Source organism: Carex rostrata, chromosome 24, assembly GCF_964058835.1.
Source record: "Carex rostrata chromosome 24, lpCarRost1.2, whole genome shotgun sequence".
In the NCBI taxonomy this organism is placed as follows: Eukaryota; Viridiplantae; Streptophyta; class Magnoliopsida; order Poales; family Cyperaceae; genus Carex; species Carex rostrata.
Window position 1 is genome coordinate 7091555 of NC_135941.1, and position 21340 is coordinate 7112894.

At 34.4% G+C, this 21340-nt stretch overlaps 1 protein-coding gene and 1 non-coding gene across 2 annotated transcripts; one reads left to right on the forward strand and one right to left on the reverse strand.

Moving 5' to 3' along the window:
* Nucleotides 1-10600: 10600 nt before the first annotated feature.
* LOC144575372 (Calcineurin-like metallo-phosphoesterase superfamily protein) lies at nucleotides 10601-14131 on the reverse strand. Its single transcript, XM_078325479.1, has 4 exons — nucleotides 13797-14131; nucleotides 13181-13422; nucleotides 11300-12859; nucleotides 10601-10918 (listed from the first exon to the last, which is right to left on the reverse strand). Exons 1-4 carry the CDS (start codon nucleotides 14071-14073, stop codon nucleotides 10802-10804), a joined length of 2196 nt encoding a protein of 731 aa, XP_078181605.1. The 5' UTR covers nucleotides 14074-14131; the 3' UTR covers nucleotides 10601-10801.
* A 2358-nt stretch (nucleotides 14132-16489) lies between these two features.
* On the forward strand, nucleotides 16490-16605 carry LOC144576016 (U5 spliceosomal RNA). The gene has a single exon (XR_013518581.1). It is a non-coding gene; the product is annotated as a U5 spliceosomal RNA (small nuclear RNA).
* The last annotated feature ends 4735 nt before the right edge of the window (nucleotides 16606-21340 follow it).

The window sequence follows — 21340 nt, forward strand, 5'->3', positions numbered from 1 at the left end:
TTTATGTATTTACCTAGAAGTGACTTTTGTACTGGCATCGATAACTCAGAATCTAAGTATTTTTATTTTTTTCAATAACACATAAATAAATATATTAATTTTTCTTACAGCCGCAAAAAATCCAACCTGAAAAATATTGATCCGGATTATTGGTTGTAGTCTTTCTAATAAATCAAATTATATTGTATTACACTACTCAATTACTCATCATTTTTTTTTTTTAAAATTCAACCGAGAAGTTTTGGAATTTCCAGAAAATGTAGGACACATTTGTTATTTTTGTTTAATTGAGGGCCTTTAAAAATAATCGGTTTGATATGCTTTATGCCTTATTTTCATGATGAAAAGTTGATTGATATGTTAAATTTGACCTGTAGTTCAATATCACGAGTCTCACGCCTCCTGACTTGTTCTAAAAGAATAATGAAAGCAAAATATATTACAGTCTTACCGGTTACCATGCTGCTGGAGATAAATTTTAGTGGTCTCCCAACAACTCACCGAAACTCGAAAGGACAAAAATAAGGGGGAATTTCACGTATACCCCTCAAAAACTTATAAATTATGTATTTCTCTCTCTAAACTTCAAAAACTCACATATTTACCAATTTTATTGTTTTTTATATTAAAAGTCAATTCTAAATTTATAAAATATCTATTTTACCCTTTTAATCCCATCGAACTCAAATTTGAATCGGAAGGGTTCTTCTACTGTCCGATCCACACACATTGCAATAAAATTATCGTGTGTTCGCTTCAAGATTTGTGTTAATTTAGCATGCACAGATCTCAAAGCAATTTTGATACGTGCATCGTATTAAGATATGTGCATGTTGCTTCAATATTCGTGCATGTTCGCTTCAAGATTCGCGCTGATTTAGCGCACACAAATCTTAAAGCAATTCGGACGGTAGAAAAACCTTCGTATTCAAATTGGAGTCAGATGGGTGTTTTATATTTTTTAAGAAGATGATAAAATAGGTATTTTATTAATTTAGAATAGGGGTGCACAAAAAATTTGAGATTCGTGATTCGATTCGAGTTCGATTCGAAAAAAGTTCGAAAAAAATTCGATTCGAAAGTAATTCGGTTCGAAATTAATTCAAACCAGTTCGATTCGAAATTAATTAATTTCAAATTCGAACCATAACAGATTCGATTCGATAGTTCGCGAATTTTTTTTGGGTTCGATTCATTTGCAGCCGGCTCTGACCTCTCCTCCTCGTTTTAATAATCAATAGCTAGAATTGGAATAGAATAATGCATTTGCACCGATAAGAGGAGAGAAGCTGCCTGACATGGACCCATACATTAGCCATACCTTGTCACGTGTCATCTCTTAGACTCATGCTCTCCTTTAATATATGGCTGGAAATAAATCTGCTACGATTCCTACGGATTGTAGGTTCATGCGATCTTAATCTCAACTATTGATTTGATTTGGGATTCGTGTACCGAAAAGTAACTTTTTTTGAGATTCTGCATTCCAATAAATCAATGTCTGGGATTTGAGATCGTAGGTTGGAATCGTAGCAGATTTATTTCCCTATATGTCTGTATCTGTCGGTGGGTGCTCTGTACACGCCAACATTTTTTTATATTATTAAATTAAAAAGGTTCTGGAGTTATCCACTTAACTTGCTTTTCTTCTCCTCTTCCCCGTAGAGCTTTTCTTCTTCTCCCCTTCCCGTAGTTCGAATTCGAATTGAGAGTTGCTTTTTCTTCTCCCCTTTTCCGAATTGCTCTCAATTTAATTAAATTGTTATCAATTTCGAACTAATTTCGAATCAAATCGAACTAGTTCGAATTATACCGAACCAAATTCGAACTAGCCTTTTAGGTTTGAAATAGATTCAATTTCGAATTGGGTTTGGTTCGAAATAATTTCGAATTCGAATTCGAACTAGGGCAGATTCGATTCGATTCGGTTCGTTTGCAACCCTAATTTAGAATGTGTTTTAATATAAAAGACAAGAAAATGGGTAAATATGTGAGTTTTTGAAGTTCAGAGGGGTAAATATGTAATTTTAAAATTTAGAGGGGGAAATATGTAATTTTGAAGTTTTTGAGGGGTATACGTGAAATTCCCCCAAAAAATAAAATACCCCCAAAAGTTCCGTTGAATTGGAAATGGAGAAAAGGAAAGAAAAATAAAAATAAAAATCATGCAGCCCTTAATCAGAGAAAAGGTCACATTGAAGAAAAGAAAGCGGTCAGATTGGAGATTGAGGAAATCATTATTTATTATTTTAATTGCATTAGCGGAATTAAAGTTGGTTGGGAATTGCAATATTTAACAGTTGATTGGATTAAATTAAGATATAAATTGACGAAAAGAAGACCAAAGAGAAATTGGCTTCCTGTTCTTTCTTTGATTACGAATTTACGACTTTTTATAATCAAACAAAAATGGTTTGAGACTTTGCGGCTCTGAGCAGTCAAAACTTTTGATTCCGCTTCTTTTTTCAAGAGACATGAACAGACACACGAGAATTTTTGTTATAAACCATAATTAATAAAAATATTTTTTATGAAATCAGTATGATTATTTTTATTTCTACAAAAATCACATTAAGAACTGAAATATTATTTTGGTTGAATTTTTTTTTGGGCCGAAATGACAATTTGGTCCCATGTATTTTCACAAATTTTCAACGTTATTTTTCTCGAAATCTGTAAAAACGGCTGAGGCCGAAATGACAATTCGGTTCCAAAAAAAAAAGGGACCAAAATGACATCTCGGTTCTTATGTTTTTTTTGTAAAAAAAATAAAGCAATCAAGTTGGTTTGGTAAAATTTATTTTGTTATTTATGGTTTCTAAAAAAAATTCGACAGAAGATTCAGATCGATTTGTTTTTTTAGAGAAAATTTATAATCATACCAAAGTTATGATTTTGATTATTTGATATTCTAAAGAGCTATCTTGAAATTTAAATGATCAAATAAATCAAATTAGTTAAAACATGAACATATGTGTGATGTGTCTCTGTACAGAGATAGTGGTTTAGTTTTTCTAATAAATGCTTAAAATAAAAATCATGTTTGAGTTAATAGAAAATCTTATTTCAAAAAAAAAAAAAATTAAATGTGAAATTTTTTGATCTCAAATTGATGAAATATTGAATATTAACTCCTAGCTGACACCTAACTTCCTCTCTTAAATTATCTATGCTTAGATGTGTTTTTTTTTTCTTTTACCAAATTTTGAGTCTATATAGCTAGCTTTATAGAGCTCTCAAAAGCATGTTTGCTTGTTTATGTTCGATCGAGGTAGAGAGAGAGAGATATATATGAAGTTATGAACTATGAAGCTTAGCACTTGTTTATGAATACTGAATAGTGATTGATTGGTAGAAGGGATAGAAAAAGTCATTGGTGCTTCCCTCGTACATGACACATTGAGTGACATTTGAGAATCCAATGGCAATGCCTTATGCCTTCATGCACCAGATGGTTGCAATCAATGGATGGATATGCAGAATCTAGTGCTTTAAATATGCACTTAAATATGCACTTATAAATGTTGAATACTTTAATATGGCATTTGCATAGTTCAAACGTTCAATGTGGGACTAATAAATATACTGAAATGTTCCAATTTTTTATTTTTATAAATTAAAAGGTTGTTTTGCGAGGAAACCAGATGATGATTTTTTTTTAGTAAAAACTTTAAGGTAGAGTGATCGGTTACTTCTTGGACCGAATTTTCAAAATCCCTTCCGAATTCACATCCTCTCCAATCATCATCATCATCATCAGGATTACTAAAATCACGTATATTTTTTTGGGATCCAATCCTTGTCAAGAGGAGATCTGAACCGTTCATTCTATTAATCTCAGCCACTCATCAAAACAGATCTCAATCTCAGCCTTTAATAAATAGTTTTGATTTTATATACCTGTTTCATGTTGTCAACAGTGTAAAACTCTAAATTTAATTAAATATGTATCCATCACATGAAAAGACGCATAATAATTCAACAAAAAAATCCACGCGTTTTCCCTTCTTTCCATGCACTCCACGCGTTTTCCCTCTCTCCACGAATTCGTATCCTTTGAGATATCTCAAACTTTGCATGACATAATGGAAAATCCCAACCGTTTAAATGCGCTCCACACGAATCTCAAAATACACATAATACTAACCTCTACAGCCCCCGAATAGGCACTGGACACGCGTCACGCAAAAGTTGGGATATGCTACGCAAAAGTTGGGATATCTCAGAGAATATATTTTCGGATCTTATGTGGCCCTGTTTGATGTGGTTGTTTGTGTTTCCATCTATTAACATCTCAATTGAATTCATTGATTTTTGTTTCTCTCATTATTGATTAACTAGTATCATACCCGTGCGTTGCAACGGGCACATATTATAAAAAACAAATATATCAATGAAAATAATAATTATTTAAAAATTAAAACACATGTTAATAGAAAATTTATATGATTATGTATTTTTAATTAACTTTAATCGTGATCTCGGATAACAATTTGATGATGTGATGATCTTTATTTTTAAGTACCAATGATATCAAATAATAGCTCGATTCGAATCTAATATCAAATATCATACAACAATTCAATATTAACATATAATATGATATCAAATAATAGCTCGATTCGAATATAATATCAAATATCATACAACAATTCAATATCAACATATAATATGATATCAAAAAACATAAATAAAAAGTGTTATCGTTTGTATGTATAGGATGTATACACACACACACACACACACATACATATTATAAGAAAAATATATATTCACACACATGTTCCAATTTATATTCTTCTTTGTTTTCAATTTAGAACACACACACACACACACACACATTGATATATTATAAATTGCCCACACCAATATGTATAGAAACAAAATAAGAAAATTAAAAAAAATAATTTCCATTGTGATTCGTATAGAAACGAAGAAGTAAGGAAACAATAAATAAGAAAATGGAAGGTGGAGTCTTCTCAATTGAAGAGGAAAAAAAAAAATGGAAATAAAGGAATAAGGAAACAAATAAATATATAGCTATATTTCAGAATTTGTTCATTTTAAATTGTAACGTATCGTGTAGCAGCACATGTGGTGGGTATGTTTTTAACTAAATTTAGACTTCTATACATAAAAGAGATGCATTTAATCAAAAGAAGACAAATTATGTAATTGGAGAGCTGAGATCAAATCCGAAGTTTCATCTCTCAATCGTAGCCGTTGGCGGATCGGACACCCAACGTGCATAATAATAGAATGGAGATACATTATGACAAAATTAAGTAAATATTAATCACATCTAAAGAAAGTAATCAAAATAATATTTCAATCCCGTTGCAACGCACGGACACTTAACTAGTATCTAATAAGAGAATCTTTCACAATTACTAGATCTGGGGCGTTCTTTTTAACTTGGCACAAATCTCAAAGTTCAAAAATACTGACTCTATGGTGACCTGAATCTCAAACCGTAAATTGATAATGATCCTCTGCAATATCTGAGAGGATTCGGATCCCCCATCCCCATCTTCTAATTGAAATAGCATTAGGTATAAAATTATTTTTATTATTGACTCGAAAAAATATATTATTTTTTAGTTTATTGAAAGCATCTAATTATCAATTACACCTCTGATTTTAATGTATGTATCACTCAATAATTAAAATAGGAAATCTTATTTCCATGCTTCATTCATACCTCGCATTCTTATTTTAGTTTTCAAAGTCCAAATAAGCAATTTAAACTGTTTAACATAATATCCATATTAAAATATGCTTGAAGACAAAATTATATATATATATTTTTAATTTATTTGCTATTTTTAAATATATACAAAATCATTGTTTTTGAACCATGACAATTTGAAAAATGGTCCAAAAACCATAATTTTTTTGTTATTTTTCAAATAGTCATAGTTCAAAAACAGTGATTTTGTACATATCTAAAAAATATAAAATTTTGAACGGTTCCCATCATATGTTTGAACTTTAAAAACAAAAAATAAGAACGTGGAACATGAATTAGACAAAATCAATGAGACATTTTAACTCTACTCGAATTGAATTGCACCTCTGGTAATGAATTGACTCAGATTAAAAAAAAACAGTAAACACATCAACGGCTTTTCTTTGAGAAGACAAATCTCTATCTCTACAGATGTGCTCTTTTTTAATCATTAAAAAATAAAACTGGTTTAACTGGGGCACCTTTTAACTTGCCTACTGTTTTAATTATAATTATAATTTTTTTAAGGATCAATGTGTCTGATGGTTCAGATGACATATTTTATGTATAAAATGCTTTATCATTGAAGTAATATAAATACTAAATTCATCTGACATAAAACTTTTTGTGAAAAATTGAAAACTAATATTTATATAATATAAATTCAAAAACTTAAACGGCCGATGTGTTATGTACTATTTTATGTGCAATTTTAGAATTAGATATATCATATGTATTATATACCCATCAAATAGTCATCAATTAAATGTTTCGAACTGATTGATGGATGATAAATTGATTTTGAACTTGCGCCAAATTTAATACGGATACATCAAATCATAGAGAGCCTATCTTTAATGTCAAATTTTTAAAAGCTGAACCCAAAAAAGAAATTTTCTAAAAGGTTGAAAATGAACCGGCTGCCCCTGCGCCTACTTGTTTTACGTCTCAAGTCAAGATTGATTACTAGGATCTGACGTGGCATTTTCTAATAATGTTGCTATTGCTTATCCGGTAATTAAGAGCATCTGTATTCCTCATTGTTTTAAATAGCTAGTTATAGATGCGTTATGGTTTTTTTTAACCTTAAAAGTTATGGCGCTATGGGTGATATATAGCTAGCTATCGGCACTATAGCTAGTTACTTAGTGCAACTGCTTATTTTTTTAACAGTCATGCTATAATGCTATAATCGCTATTTAAATCATACTATTCCTTAATTGGTTCAAATTATTTTTACTTCTTAGTTTGTTGTGCCTGGCGTTAGTCAAGAAACCTAATAAAGTGCTTACGGGTTCACATTGATTTGTACTGTCTGGTGATGAAATTGAGGTTACAAAAAATTTGCAATTATTATTTTAATTTTTAAACAAGAAACGCATTAAATCCGGGATGACGAAAATTCCACATGGAGATGGTGCGTGGGTGCAAGAAGTCTGCCCCTGGTGGAACGTCACTGCTACACCACCACCCCTTGCATGACTTACGAGCGGTTCCCTGTTGCCTGTGCGTTGCTTTAGACTGGGGCCAGCTCACGTGTATAATCACGGAAGAGATTCCAAATTTTCAGACTATATCCAAAATCTCTATTACAAATTATTGTGTACATTTTATATTTTAAAAGGTACTTTATATGATCATTCAATTTTAATTGGTCAATTCGTATAAAGTATAGCCCACCACTATGATTGTTTTTAGAAAATAAATCTGCTGTAATTCTTGGGAAATTTCAGGACCTGTAATTCCGATCTCAGTCATTGGTCTTTCTCGAGATGTGTGCATGAAAACTTATTTTTTTATAATATTTTCGAGATCTATGCATTGAAAAAATAGACGGTTGATATTGGAATTTCAAGACCCTATAATTCCTCCCGGAATTACAGCAGATTTGGACTCTTGTTTTTATAGGAAATCAATGCAAAGTGTGACTTAGGGGGTGTAAAACGGAGCGGATTGGGAGTGGATAATACTAATAATCCGTATCCATTTTTTAATGGGCATATACGAATACGGATACATATAGTAAACAAATATCAAAATTTAAAACCATATTTGTCTTAAACATATACGGATACGAAGCAGATAATCAACGAATACTAATTTGAATACGGATACGAAACAAATAATTGACGGATAATTGAGTTATGCACTTCAAGGTACAAAAAAGTGACTTGTTGTTATCTTGAAATAATGACTTAAACTAATTTAGCAGAGACTAAAGTCTTGCTATATTCACGGACTAAAGTCTTGAATGAAAAATAATGAAGAATGAAGAAATGAAGGTAAAAAGGAAAAAAAAATTGCGTTATTGTAGCACCATTACCAGCAAAAAAGAGATTAAATTGAAAACCATATCGTATTATCATTTATACCACAACCAAGACTGAAATGAATATGGGATAATATATAACAACTTTTATCCATAGCAGTAAAGTTAAAGCTGGTTGAGAGTAATTTCAGATACGGATATTCACCTTCATGAAATTATCCGTATTCGTTTAATCCAGATACGGATAAACTCCGAATACAGAGCGAATACGGAGCGGATTATCCTTATCCGTTTACACCCCTAGTGTGACTCAGTTAGTAAAATCGATGAGCCTTACGTAGCATTTGTAAATAACGGTATGTAGTTGTCGGACGGACATAGTGCCGTTAAACGATTAATCGGGAATAATCGTCGGACGGACATAGTACCGTTAAATGATTAATCGGGAATAATCGATCAATTAGTCGAAAAAATCTATGACAGTTTGATCACCGGCAACAACTAATCAGTTGATTAATCGGCTTAAACGGATTTTTTTACAACACTGGCCTGACTATCTATATAAATAAACTCCTACCTACTTGTTTTGTTTGATTTTAATAAAAGGTAAGAAATTGGTCATATCTGAACTAAATATATAATCTCAACTATTTCAGGACTATTGAAAAAAATTATCTTACTGGACTTGAAACATATACATACGGAGCATAAAATTTCTTCTATTTTTCTTTTAAAAAATTTTAAATTTAAATTTTGAAAAACACCCAATTTTTTAATGCACATGTTCATCAGACTGAACACATGCATTCAAAATAATAAAATTCACAAATATAATAAACATATACATACGGAGCATAAAATTTCTTCTATTTTTCTTTTTAAAATTTAAAATTTAAAATTTTGAAAAACACCCAATTTTTTAATGCACATGTTCATCAGACTGAACACATGCATTCAAAATATAGATAAAATTCACAAATATAAGAAGGCGATGAACGTTAAACACATGAGCATGCGCATTTAGTTCTTCATCATAACGTTGTCAAAAAATTAAATTCAAAATATTAATATTTAAATAGGAAAACACAAACTATTCAATTTTCATACTAGCTCTTCAACAAGACATTTGAATTTAAAACATAAAAAGAAATTAAACCGAGAAGCCATTTAGCAAGTCCTCTCTGTCAATCTCTTCACTGTCTGAAATGACCATCACATCCTCGTACAAATGCTCCAAAATTGAACTGTCATAGTGTCATTGACACCCTGAAAAAATCACCTATTTCTTCCCCCAAACACCCCAACAAAATAAACAAGTTCTATTATCTTCTGTCGGAGGACAGCCTCTTCGTCCCCTCTTCCGTGATGCATTCTAAATTTTTTATTTTTATTTTGAGTAAAGATTTAATATCCTTATTATTACAATTAATATATTTTTTTTCATCTAAGTTTTGAATCCATGACTTATCACATAGAGACCATGTGTCTTTGTCACTAGATCAAAGACTCGTTCTTAATGTATCCTCAGTTAATAAAAAAAAAGTTTACAAATAACCAGCCAAACTTTAGAGGTTCAAATAATATAATATGGAATCTGGCTCTTGGTATTGCGTAGGCCAATGAAAATCATATAAATGGGACCTAACCTGTTCGAATCAAAACATTATTTTCACTGAGGGAGCAAATGGGACCATCAGATGTTGAATAAATTGTAAAACCGAAAGAAGAAAAAAAAAAAAAAGTTGGTGCGCATTATCCAGTTGACGTACCAAAATAGTGTGTGTCCTGCACCAGTCTAATTTAGTGCGCCGACTGAATATGCATGAGTGGTAACAATTAAAATTTGTCTAGTTAGATGATAATTATTTAATTCTGGTTTATTAGAGTGCTAACTAAAAAAAATTTTGGAAAAAAAAAATGATCTTAACCCCTTGAAAATTTACAAAATCATACATAGAGGCAACAGTATACAATCCTTTCAATCCAATGGCAATAAATTGTATCAGATTGATCAGTAAAATTAAAATGCTTGTAGATAAATAAAGTTTTGTTTATCTACTAATTACCAGCTGAGAAAAATAAGATAATCTCGACTTCTTATGGGGGCATATATATAAATATATAAATTTCTCTATATTATTATATTTCAAAATTCTAACCAGTTGGGCCTGCCAGAAGCCCAAACTGGTTTTGGACAGGAAAATGTGGACCCCAACTGCTGGGACAGGAGCTTACCAATTTGGGCTTCTGAAAGGAACTTATCAATCCTAGCTAGGCTGAATTGGTAAACCCCAACTGCATTGAGCACTACGGTTGAATCATGATTTATTTGCTTGGCTGAATTGGAGAAAGAGCAAAACTTTCAGCTCTGTTCCTAAAACATTAAATATTAGAGTTTGCAATATTGAAGTGACCTACTTTTAATTGGGAAAACATGTCAGGTCAGATAATATATCCGGTTTGAGGATGCTTATCCAATGCACGTATGTTATTAAGCATAATTTAAATTGTTCATAAATTAATATTGAGTTATTGACATGGCTCTATTCATATATAACCACAACGTACTGATAATTATGGAGAAGTAAAAGGTAAGGTTACACTGCAAATAATTTCTTTCACTTCTTACCAATATTACAAAAGAAAGAAAAAAACTAGTACAAAACTCTGCCCTAACATGCCAGTCAGCTAGGAGACCATATACATCACAAAGTATCTAGACTAAGAAACCTAAAGGGCTCCATATATTTGTGATGAAAATTTCCAAGTAGATTATAGGAAACATACTCTTTTTTCTTCAATGGTTAAATTGATGAGGTTTTGTAAATACAAAAGGTCAAGAGAGATGGAATCAGAAAGCAGTAAACTGGTGCGTGAATGAGGGGGTTGATCTTGTATGCCTTTACAAGAGCTATGCATTCCTGAAGGATGGAAAAAAAAAAAATTCCTAATCAGTTAGGAGTAATCTGTAATTTACTCAAGAAATTTTTTACAGGTGATAATCCTATACAATGGAAAATGCCAACTCAGTCCATGTCAGTATAAGTGTATAGTGTGTATGCATGCAAAATCTTGGAAGGGCCTGATACTGTGGCTATACAGTGATATTTCTCACCTATCATGCATAATTGGGATATGACCAAATGAGATATTTTGAATGCTTTTCGGATTTTATTCTGTGGTCAAGAAGCAATGCAGGAGGAGCTGTCACCTTATTTTAATGAAAAATGGCAATGGATTATATTGACAAGTCATACAGGAACGAAAAGTAATTATATAAGTTGAATTAAAAACTTAAGTACCATCAAGTGTGTCCAGAAAATAGCTATTGCCACCACAAGTAAGAACTTCCTGATCCAACGACCACTCCAAATACGTTCCTTATCAGCACATTCCTTTTGCTCTCTACCATAGTCATCCTCTTTCTTACCAGTAAGAGAGAGATAGAATATCCTATACACCTTTCGCTCGGCAGCCAAACCAGCCATGACCAGAATTGCTGGTAAAACCACCCAAACAAGATGAGGTAATGTAATAACCATCACATCAGGAAATCCAGCTCTTGCTACTTCTCTTAGACCATTAAGAGTTGCATCGCTCCAACCTCGGTAAGTCATGAACATAAGATTGCCATCATCAGTAATTGCATATCCAAAAAACCAAGGCAGTAAGAGCAAATAAACCAAATAAACAAACAAAAAAGACCACACTATACTCATTCTAGGAAGCTCTGTGAACAAAAAAACCAAACCACCAATCCAATATTCCCTAGAATTCTTGCCTCTTATATTATGATTCGTTAAAGAGAGAGAAAGTTTCTGAACCAGGAGAAACAAAAAAGCAATTGCAAAAAGAGCCCACAAAGCGGGGTAATATATTATGGCCCACTGACAGCCCATCACAATAAACTCTATCCAACTCCAGCTCAATTTCGAATTGAGGCCGTTTATGGAGAATGGTTTCAATGGAGTTGAAATGGTGTCTCCAGTTACATCAGTAGCTTCAAATTTTAGCCAGTACCGATCAGGTGAAGGATCCACAAATGATCTCCAATTCCAAGGTATGAAATACAGTTCCCCTCTACCATTCTCCTTCACTTCCATTTTTTTCATTTCTGAGTCTAAAACTAAGTTTAGCGTGCCAGAACTAGAATCATATACCTTCACTTCAACTGATGCAAGTTGATGTTTTGAAAATACCAGGGCTCTAATTGTTTCAAACTTTTTGGGGGTTTCTTTGTTCTGGCATTTGAAATCATCAGCTGCTGAAATGCGTTGCATTAATCGTGAGTCCAAAGGGAAAGTTGGTAGTATGATTATATCCCTAAAACCATATCTCAAATCGACATCAACAAATGAAACATCTCCAGAATCAATTCCCAAAATTCTGACGCTTCTGTGGCTTCTCCAATCCCCCATTTCCCACTCCCAAAACTGTTTGAATTCTTTCTTTTTCTTCTGGCAGCTGTCAGTATTATCTGCTTCCACTTGTAGAGTAGCTTCATGGATATTGAATTGGAAATATTCATTCCGAGACTTTATATGGTGGCGTTTTAAGTTTTTTCCAAATCTTCCATGAAGATGACCGCATAGATAAGCAGATATACTATGGTTTAAGAAGACTTCTTTTAGGGTTTTCTGAGTCTCGGTTAATGCTGTGAAAGAAAGAGGGAAATGGCCGAATACAATTTTGGTTACTTGAGAGGTTTCGAATTGATTTGAATTGTCCCATTGTGAAAGGGCTCTGTCTAGGGTTTCAAGTAATTGATTGGTCGGGTGACCAAACAGGTTAGTGGGCCCACGTAGGCCTGCAGTGGCTAATGTTGTGTCAATTCCGACAAATAGATGCTTCCCATCTCTGGTCTGCACTTAAAACTTCTAAAAGTTATTACTTGCCAATAGCTAATTTAGAGAATTTCAGTCCTTTTTATTGCCAAAGATTTGCAATGTGAGATTTTGCGGCTGAACCAGTTAGGTTGCTGGTTGGTACCAGCTTCTAACCATCTAGGTACCGATCTGACGCTTGTTTTTTTTTCCCGCAACTTATTCTATAGTGTCTTTTGTGCGTGTGTGTGTGTCAGTATGGTAAGGGATGAGCATTTTATTTGGCCTATTATGTTTGCAGTAACTGAGGTTCACATGTCATGTACAAATATATGTGAGAAAATAAACATAAATACTTGCCTTTAAAGTTACACTCTGAATATCAGCCTTCCTCCTTAGTCTTGAATTGATGCTGTATTTCTCATAGAAATCATTTACACCACCCTTCTCTGGTACGCCGAAGCTATCATGGTTTCCTCTTAGATCATAGAATATTCTCTCATCAAGCCCACTGGCCAGAATCACTTCTTTTGTGACATTTTCATACTCCATCCATTCTCTCTCTTCTTGCTTCATTGTTAGCAAATCCTTACTTTTCCCATCTAATGAGAGCACAACAATTGACACAAAAAGAGCAAATTTTTTTTTTTCAAACTCACTTGAGTCTTACATTCCAGAAAGAGGAAAAATAAAACCAAATGCTGGTTGATATCAGCTTAATTTCATTTCAATGTCTAATTTTTATCTTTTTTTGGTGAAATGGTCAACTGAGACTATTTGAGAGTTAATATGATGTTTAAGCACTAAAATATCGGCAACTGGGCTAAACAAAGCACTCTTACAGTCTTACTGGTACAAAAAAATGTACCAGTATTGCAATTCAAGGGGAAAAGAGGTCAAACAATCTGTTAACGCTTTACATTTTGCAAGACAGGTAACTTTTATCAGAGAAAGCTCAACGAGGAACTGAACAAACCAGTGAGATCGCCGGTAATGAGAACAAGCGATGGATTCACCATAGAAAGTGTGGATCCGACATAGCGCCTGAAATCGCGAGCTCGATCCGGGTGGAAGACGCTGAAGTGAAGATCCGATAGCTGGACGACCCAGACAACCGACCCGGGTCCGCCTTCCACCTCGATCGCCGCACTTCTCCATTCGTGGTGCACTGGAGATCCGGTAGAGGAGAGAAACGTGGACGAGAAGGAAAGAATTGAAGTGAGAATCAGGAACTTCCATTTTTGCGCGCTCATGGTAAGAGGTGTGGGGTCGACGAATGAACAAAAGGCAAGTGGGGTTGAGTCGATGCGCAGAGTTAGATGAGTTGCATGCTGGCTTTTCTTGGATCCGTATCCTCCCAGGTACCTGACTCAACACAAGTATTTAGTTCGGAATGACTGAGGGGCAGTATTATTCGTGCTTTGAGATTCGTTCCAAGTTAAAAAGAACAATTTTGAACCATCCAATTCAATTGTACTCAGTCCGGTAACCTGAGAGGATGTGAATTCGGCTTTTGTGCTGGTGCTTAATTACTGTTTCATTTTTACAAAGAAAAAGTTGAAAGTCAAGTAATTCACTTCATGTAATCTGTCTATAAAGTTCACTGTTATAGTCAGATTAACTTAAGCATTGAATTAAATTACGAAACGAGGTGTAAATTATGTAGAGTAACATGGAGTAAGTAATTTGATTTTTATTAACTTAAGTCATGAATTAATCTATCAAATGAGGTCTAAAATATATTGAGTTAGATGGAGCGAGCAATTTAACGAAACGGGGTGTGACATCTTTTATTTTGTTTATCTAATCCGTATCGTATTCGAAAAGATGAGCGAGAATAAGATTTTATTTTTGTTAGTTTATCAGATATAAGTATAAATATTTTTTTTTATTATCATAACGGATAAGAGTATGGATAAAGATGATTTCTTATATGTTTTTCTATAAGATAATTTTTAAAATAAAATTATATATATTTGTATGGAGCCATGGAGATGATACATGGTACGTTTAAATTTTGCACTTTATTAAATTTTCATAATATGTATACAAATTAGTTGTATTCATTTTTCTTATTTTGAAAAATAATTCATCAAAAACACAAATCGGAATGACAATGTCATTTTTTTTATCTGTTTACTTGATTTGTATCGTGTTCAAAAGACAGATAAGGATATTTTTTTTTCTGTTAACTTATCAAATAAGGGTAAAGGTAAATATATTTTTTGTTACCATGACAGATACGAATATGAAATGCTTCCACCCAATCCGTATCGTACCCATTGACACTCCTATATCCAGTCTAAAAGCAGGAAAAAAAAATTAGGAAAGAGATTCACGTTTTTTCTCATTAGCTGTAATTTGAAGGTGTGCGGAAATCAGCGGCCTGAGCTCGACATCAAGTTTTGATGTCAGAAGGGTTGGAATTGGTTGATTACAATTCTTGTAATATTCTTTTTAGACACTCTTATTGTTGTAAACACATTTATTAATTAAAATCTGGTAGTTGCTACCAAGCTTTAAAAAAAAAAAAAAGGTTGAACTTCGGATTTATGTTTTTGACGAACCAATTTTGAGTTTATTATTAAACACAAAAGTCATCTTCAAATTACTGCTTCATTGGGGTTTAGCGCAAACAAAGAAAATAAGATTTATACAAGTGCCGATGCAAAACACAAAAATTCAGGATCCAAATTTTACAACACAAACAACAGCAGAAGGAAAAATAAATACATGCCAAGCTGCATATTCATACATGAATTATGACAAAACAAACAGAAAGAAAATTTAAAAATCAACCGAAGCATTGTTCTCTCATACATGGAGATCAGATCTCCTGCCCCCTGGGGTGCAGAAAATTCTTGCCTCCAGAGTCACTGCGGAGTGGGCCTTATTACTATTAAAGGGTTAAAGTTAACTGGTTACTGTTTACTGTTTACTAGGGGCCCACTCTTCAGTGACTCTGGGGGCAGACGATTTGGTCTCCTCATACATGATACATCTACCGACAAACAATCGCTGTTAATGCAATTAAAAGAAAATAAATCCTGCCTAATTGCGCAGAATTTCAAGCACTTGTAATTCTGATTGATTTCTACATTTGACTTTAAATTTGTTGACAAAAAATATGTTATTGAAAATGTGGAGGGAACAATCTCTGTATAATCAAATGACAACTTCATCTGCACTCACTAATTTCAATAGTAGTTTTAATCATTATATTAAATTATTAGTTCTTGATTTCCGTTGAATTTGTCTTGCATCTTGTCACTTATTTATTTTGCTAACGAGATGAGAAATTGGTAAGCAGCAATTTGTAGTGGCGAGATGAGAAGTTGAAAAGAAAGCAAAATTTCTCCGTTAAAAGAATTTCCATTGATAATTAAAAAGGGCCCAATCCAATCCTGTCTCCAACTTAAACCTTCCTAAACAATTTTCAAATGGTAGGTTGCCTCAATTGGGCCTGAAGTATCAATAGATTTTGAAACCAATAAATGGGCCTAAGGGGGCCCAACTCGTGCAATCCTGGGGAAAGCTCCCCTCCGGAACTACATCAGCAAGGGAGGTGGGAGGACGCGCCACTTTAGTCCCACAATCTCTTTACAATCTATTGTCGCCCCCACCCGGCTCCTACAAATAAGCTGCTGCTGCGCTTATCATAAGACATGCAGCTGCGTGGTGAGCACAGAGCGAACTATTCTTTCGCCTTTTACTAAAGAATACCGTGTGCACGCCACATTTAAGCAGCATACATTAATTTTTAAAGGGCGCCTCTCTTTGAGCTGGCCCCAACAAGTCTAATTTAAACTTATTTGTTTCTGTTTGTCCTCTTATTATCTTTTGGATGTAGACTTATTTTTTTTTATCTATATTCCAATTTTATGAAAAGCGTAATTGTTTTATATTATAAATCAATCACTTCAAATTTTTATTAATTTATTAATTATTAATTATTAACTAGCATTTGAAACTTTTTGCTGTTATCTTTTCAGTAAACCTGTTTTAAAAAATGGTTGACCTCCACACTTTGAAATGGTTTAAAAATCGTATAATATTTGAGATTTTATGAAAAATGAAGTGCTTATGGATTTTCTACGAAAGCAGCTTTTTCTTTGTTCTAGCAGATATTAAAAATTGAGTCTATGGTACTATGCATATCACGGGTTGTTATCGTGTTACGGCTCTATATTCGAGTTTTCAAATCCTAACGGTCGATCCGAATCGTTCATCTTGTTCTCCATATTAATGTGTTTGGAGACCAAATTTTATATTTTTTGAAAGTTTTTTACTATTTTTTTAGATATTTAGAAAATCACTTGATCTGAAAATTCCGAACCATCCAAAAGCAGTGATTTTCAATAAATCTAAAAAAATATTAAAAAAATAAAAAAAAATGTAAAATTTGGTCTCCAAACACATATTAATATGGAGAACAAGATGAATGGTTCGGATCGATCGTTAGGATTTGAAAACTCGAATATAGAACCGTAGCACGATAACAAATCGTAATATGCATAGTACCATAGACTCACTCTTAAAAATTTATCACTAGTTTAAACAGGAACTTTCTAAGATACAAGTTGATTCTCATATATATTTATCTCAGTGAAGCCTGTAAACCTCTTTTCTCAAATTTGTATAGTTTAAGCAAAACCCCCTGTGAGGTATACTATTTTCTGCATCTGTATTCTTTCAGGTACACACACAGAGTAAAATTAGCTCCTAGCCGAGCGACTGGAATTCAATGCATGTATTGCGCTGGATCTGAATTCCTATTTCCTTAGCACTAGCATAACTCAGTAAAATTAGCTTCCAGTCATATTTGGGTGATCAAAATCCTAGCCGCCGCGGTTGCCATTTCTCCTCTCTACTCCAATTTTCTCCTCTAGTTCGTTCTTCTCACTCTTCGAGCTCTCCTTTGACATAGCTCCTCCCCTCTCTCTCGGCTCTACTTTCTTGAGCAGAGAGAAGAATGAGAGAGAGAGAGAGGAGGGACCAGAGCCGAGTAGAGACGATTGGAGCCGACAGTGTGGTATCGTCGGAGCTCAGAATATTGAATCTCTACACCCTCTTGATCGGAGTGCGGGTGAGTAGATCCGGACATCGGAGCGCGAAGATGGTCTAAAGAGCTGATCCAATTGTAGAGAGGGATGAGATTTAAGGTAATAGAGTAATTATGAGTATATATAAGTGAGTGTTATGTTACGAATTTTTACAATAAATTTTTAATGATTTAAAAGCAAGAATCGAAAACCGTTCTAACAAAATGAAAGTCTAAACCTTAATTAAGGTTTCTCTAAATAAGTAAGTTAAGTGTGAATCGAAACCGCGTCGAAATTTCGAAGTTCTGAACCTTTTTAGGTCCAGTGCGTCCGCACTGGTGATGAGTGCGGGTGACTGACCCGCACTGACTTCTGTTTTCCTTAAATTGCCTTTGAAATTTCTGTGAGTGCGGATGGGTTGACCCGCACTACGCTCGGACTTTTCCAAATTTTGCTGAAAAATAACTCTAAGTCTTGAGTGCGTCCGCACTGATGGTGAGTGCGGATGGATGACCCGCACTGATTCCAATTTCTCTTTTCCTCCAATTCTGACCAAGTCCTGAGTGCGGGTGGCCGACCCGCACTGGAGTCTCAGTGCGTCCGCACTAGGCTCAGACTTTTCCAAATTGTGCTGAAGAATAACACCAAGTATTGAGTGCGTCCGCACTGATGGTGGGTGCGGATGGATGGCCCGCACCGACACCTGTCCTTTTTCTCTGGAAGGCGCTGGAAGGATCAGCCGAGTGCTGAGTGTGTCCGCACTCAGCTCCAGTGCGGGTGAGTGATCCGCACTGGATGATTTGAGGGTTTATTTGCATAATTCCTGTGCTCTCTCTCTCTCCCACTTCATTTCTTTCATATTTTTGAGTGAATTTCTGCCAAGAGAGAAGAAAAAGAGCGATAGAGTTTCCCTTTCCTCTCAAACCCCCGATTGTTGCGAGAAATTGAAGTTGGAACCGAGTAAGCGGCCGTGGATCTCTCCTAACTCTCCGATTCGATATTCATTTCTCTCCTTCTCTCTCTTGAAACCTCGAATTTTCTCGATTTCTCGGGTTTTCATTTTAAACCTGAGATTTGTGTTCGAATTGCTCGTGGACTAGTTCCTCTACACTTCTTGCTTGTTTATTTGTCGATCTTTTTCCTGATTTCCTTCTGATTTGTGGATTTTGATTTCTAGGGTTTCGTGCCAAAACTGAAATCGGGCATAATCGTGAATTGATTTGTTTGATCCAACCGATTAGATTTGTAATCGGTAGGGTTGCCTCCTGATCTTGAATTGCTAGAACGTTTAACGGCTAATTTGAGGTTTTGACCAAATTAGGGTTAACCACTTGGTGAATTGAATTGTTATGGGAACCGAAACTGTGAACTAGTAAATGAATTGTTACCAAATTGAGATCGTGTATGGTCTAGAAGACCCAAAGGGAAATTGTGAGAAGTTAGAGATTTTAAAGCAAGAAAGAGGAATAGGAAAATATAAACCCTAATATAACTCGAGCGAATACCTCGATCATGAACCGCGGTTAAACCTAGTATACGTGTAATATAGGTGTAGGCTCGATCGAGCAAGACTTCGTGGGGCAGTTCGATACGCCCGATCCTTAACTAAGCGGTACACTCGTCATAACCAGGTGCGGGATTCTTGGACTTGTTTGATACTTTATTTTCAGGAATTAAACTGTGTATTCGTTTGTCATGTTGAATATCATTGATTGCATCATTGAATTGTGTAAAGCATTTGCATAGCCCAATCAAATTAAACTCGAATTGATGTGACTTGAGTGATTTGCATGCTGGTATGGTTGTTGATTGTGTCGATTTATTATGATATGCTTTTGATTGAAAGTCACCACAAACTATGTATGTGAATGGATTTACGAAGTTAAGCACTTGGATTCAAATGAATTTGCAAAGTCGGGCTGTATGTTGGCTTTGATTCCCAGGATCCTAATGGCCTTAGGTGAACGGCCCTCAATGTTTCCCAATACCGGTTGGGACGAGGGAGGGTGATTATGTTATGATGTGTGAATTGGAATCGTGGGTGACTAGTGTGTAACGTCTGTGGCTCGGTGGCATTCTCCTACGTGTTAATGCATTTGGACGGTCAATTGAATATTACGAATATTGGAAACGATTCGAAAGAGAATTTTCTTTATGTGACTTGAACTAGACCTTAATAACTGTTAAGCCAAGCAATTGCAGATGGGTGTCAGATAAAGGGTCCAGCTCGGTGGAACGTCTGTAGGTGTTAGTAACCCTACAGACGAGGGTTTGATAAAGGGTCCAGCTCGAAAGAACATCTGTAGTTGCTACAAGCCCTAATGAGTCGAGTTAAGCCAAAATATGTGTTGTGTTTGAAATTCATCTTGGAAATTCCGTAAACTGTGATTCAGTTTGATTAATTGTTGTTGAACATTGGCATTATGTTATTTATGAATATATATCTATTTGAATTGTTATGGTTTGGGTTTCATTGTTGAATATGAAGTCTGATTACAAGTCTAATAGTCTAAACTGTGACAAATTCGCACTGAGAATTTTATTCTCACCCCCACCCCTCGGGTTATTTTACAGGTACTGGTGCGACTGATTTCGGAGAAGCACGCGAGTAGTAGGCCTTAGTAGCTTACCATTACATGACTCTAGATATGTTTTGTTATATAGATTTAGGGTAGGCCTCATGGTTGGTATCCGGATGAGATACTTTTGTTGTATTAATTTCTGTCCAGACTGTGTACTGTGATCTTATTTAGAAACTTGCTTTATATTACTTGTTGTTTGGATTAAATTGTTAATTGCCTTGTAAGCATACACGACGTTGTATGCTTGCGGCGGGGGACTGTTACGACCCGTGGCCGCGGGGTGTGACAATGAGATTAGAAGATTAGAGTTATTTTGAGTAATTTTGTGAATTTTATGAGAATAAAGAGTAGATTTTGTATTGGGGAGTCATTTGACTCGTTGTAAGTTCATTTTTCTTATCAATGAAATTGTTAGTTGGCATTTAAAGTCATTAAACTTAAAAAAAAATTAACTTCCAGTCGAGCGATTAAAATTCAATGTTTATTTAGGTATGAGGAATATGTTTTGAAATTCATGCCTGATAACAGTGAGATAATAGCGAAATGATTTTTGTATTAAACTCTAGAATGATGTTACAACTCTGTTTATATAGACACAGGTTTCCTATATTCTATTCTGTTACAGACTTGATTGTAATTACTAATCATGTCACTATATCATGTTAACTAACTCAACAGAATACAACTGCCTAACTACTTAATTAGTCCAATACCCCCCCTCAAGTGGAGCGGGTTGTGCTAGCAACAGTGAGCTTGGTCTTCAGGAAATCAAGTCGAGCAGCAGAGAGGGATTTGGTGAAAATATCAGCCAATTGGTCCCGAGAGCTAATAAATCGAACACCTAACTGCTGAGCAGCAATTTTCTCTCGCACAAAGTGATAGTTAATGGCAATATG

What these genes read in the sequence shown, in the direction of transcription:
- LOC144575372 (XM_078325479.1), bottom strand. Translation starts at nt 14,073, where the DNA reads ATGAGCGCGCAAAAATGGAAGTTCCTGATTCTCACTTCAATTCTTTCC. An exon ending in CATTACCGGCGATCTCACTG is followed by an intron (nt 13,423 to 13,796) that starts GTTTGTTCAGTT and finishes TGCTCTCATTAG; the next exon opens with ATGGGAAAAGTAAGGATTTG. An exon ending in TTTTCTGGACACACTTGATG is followed by an intron (nt 10,919 to 11,299) that starts GTACTTAAGTTT and finishes TCCATCCTTCAG; the next exon opens with GAATGCATAGCTCTTGTAAA.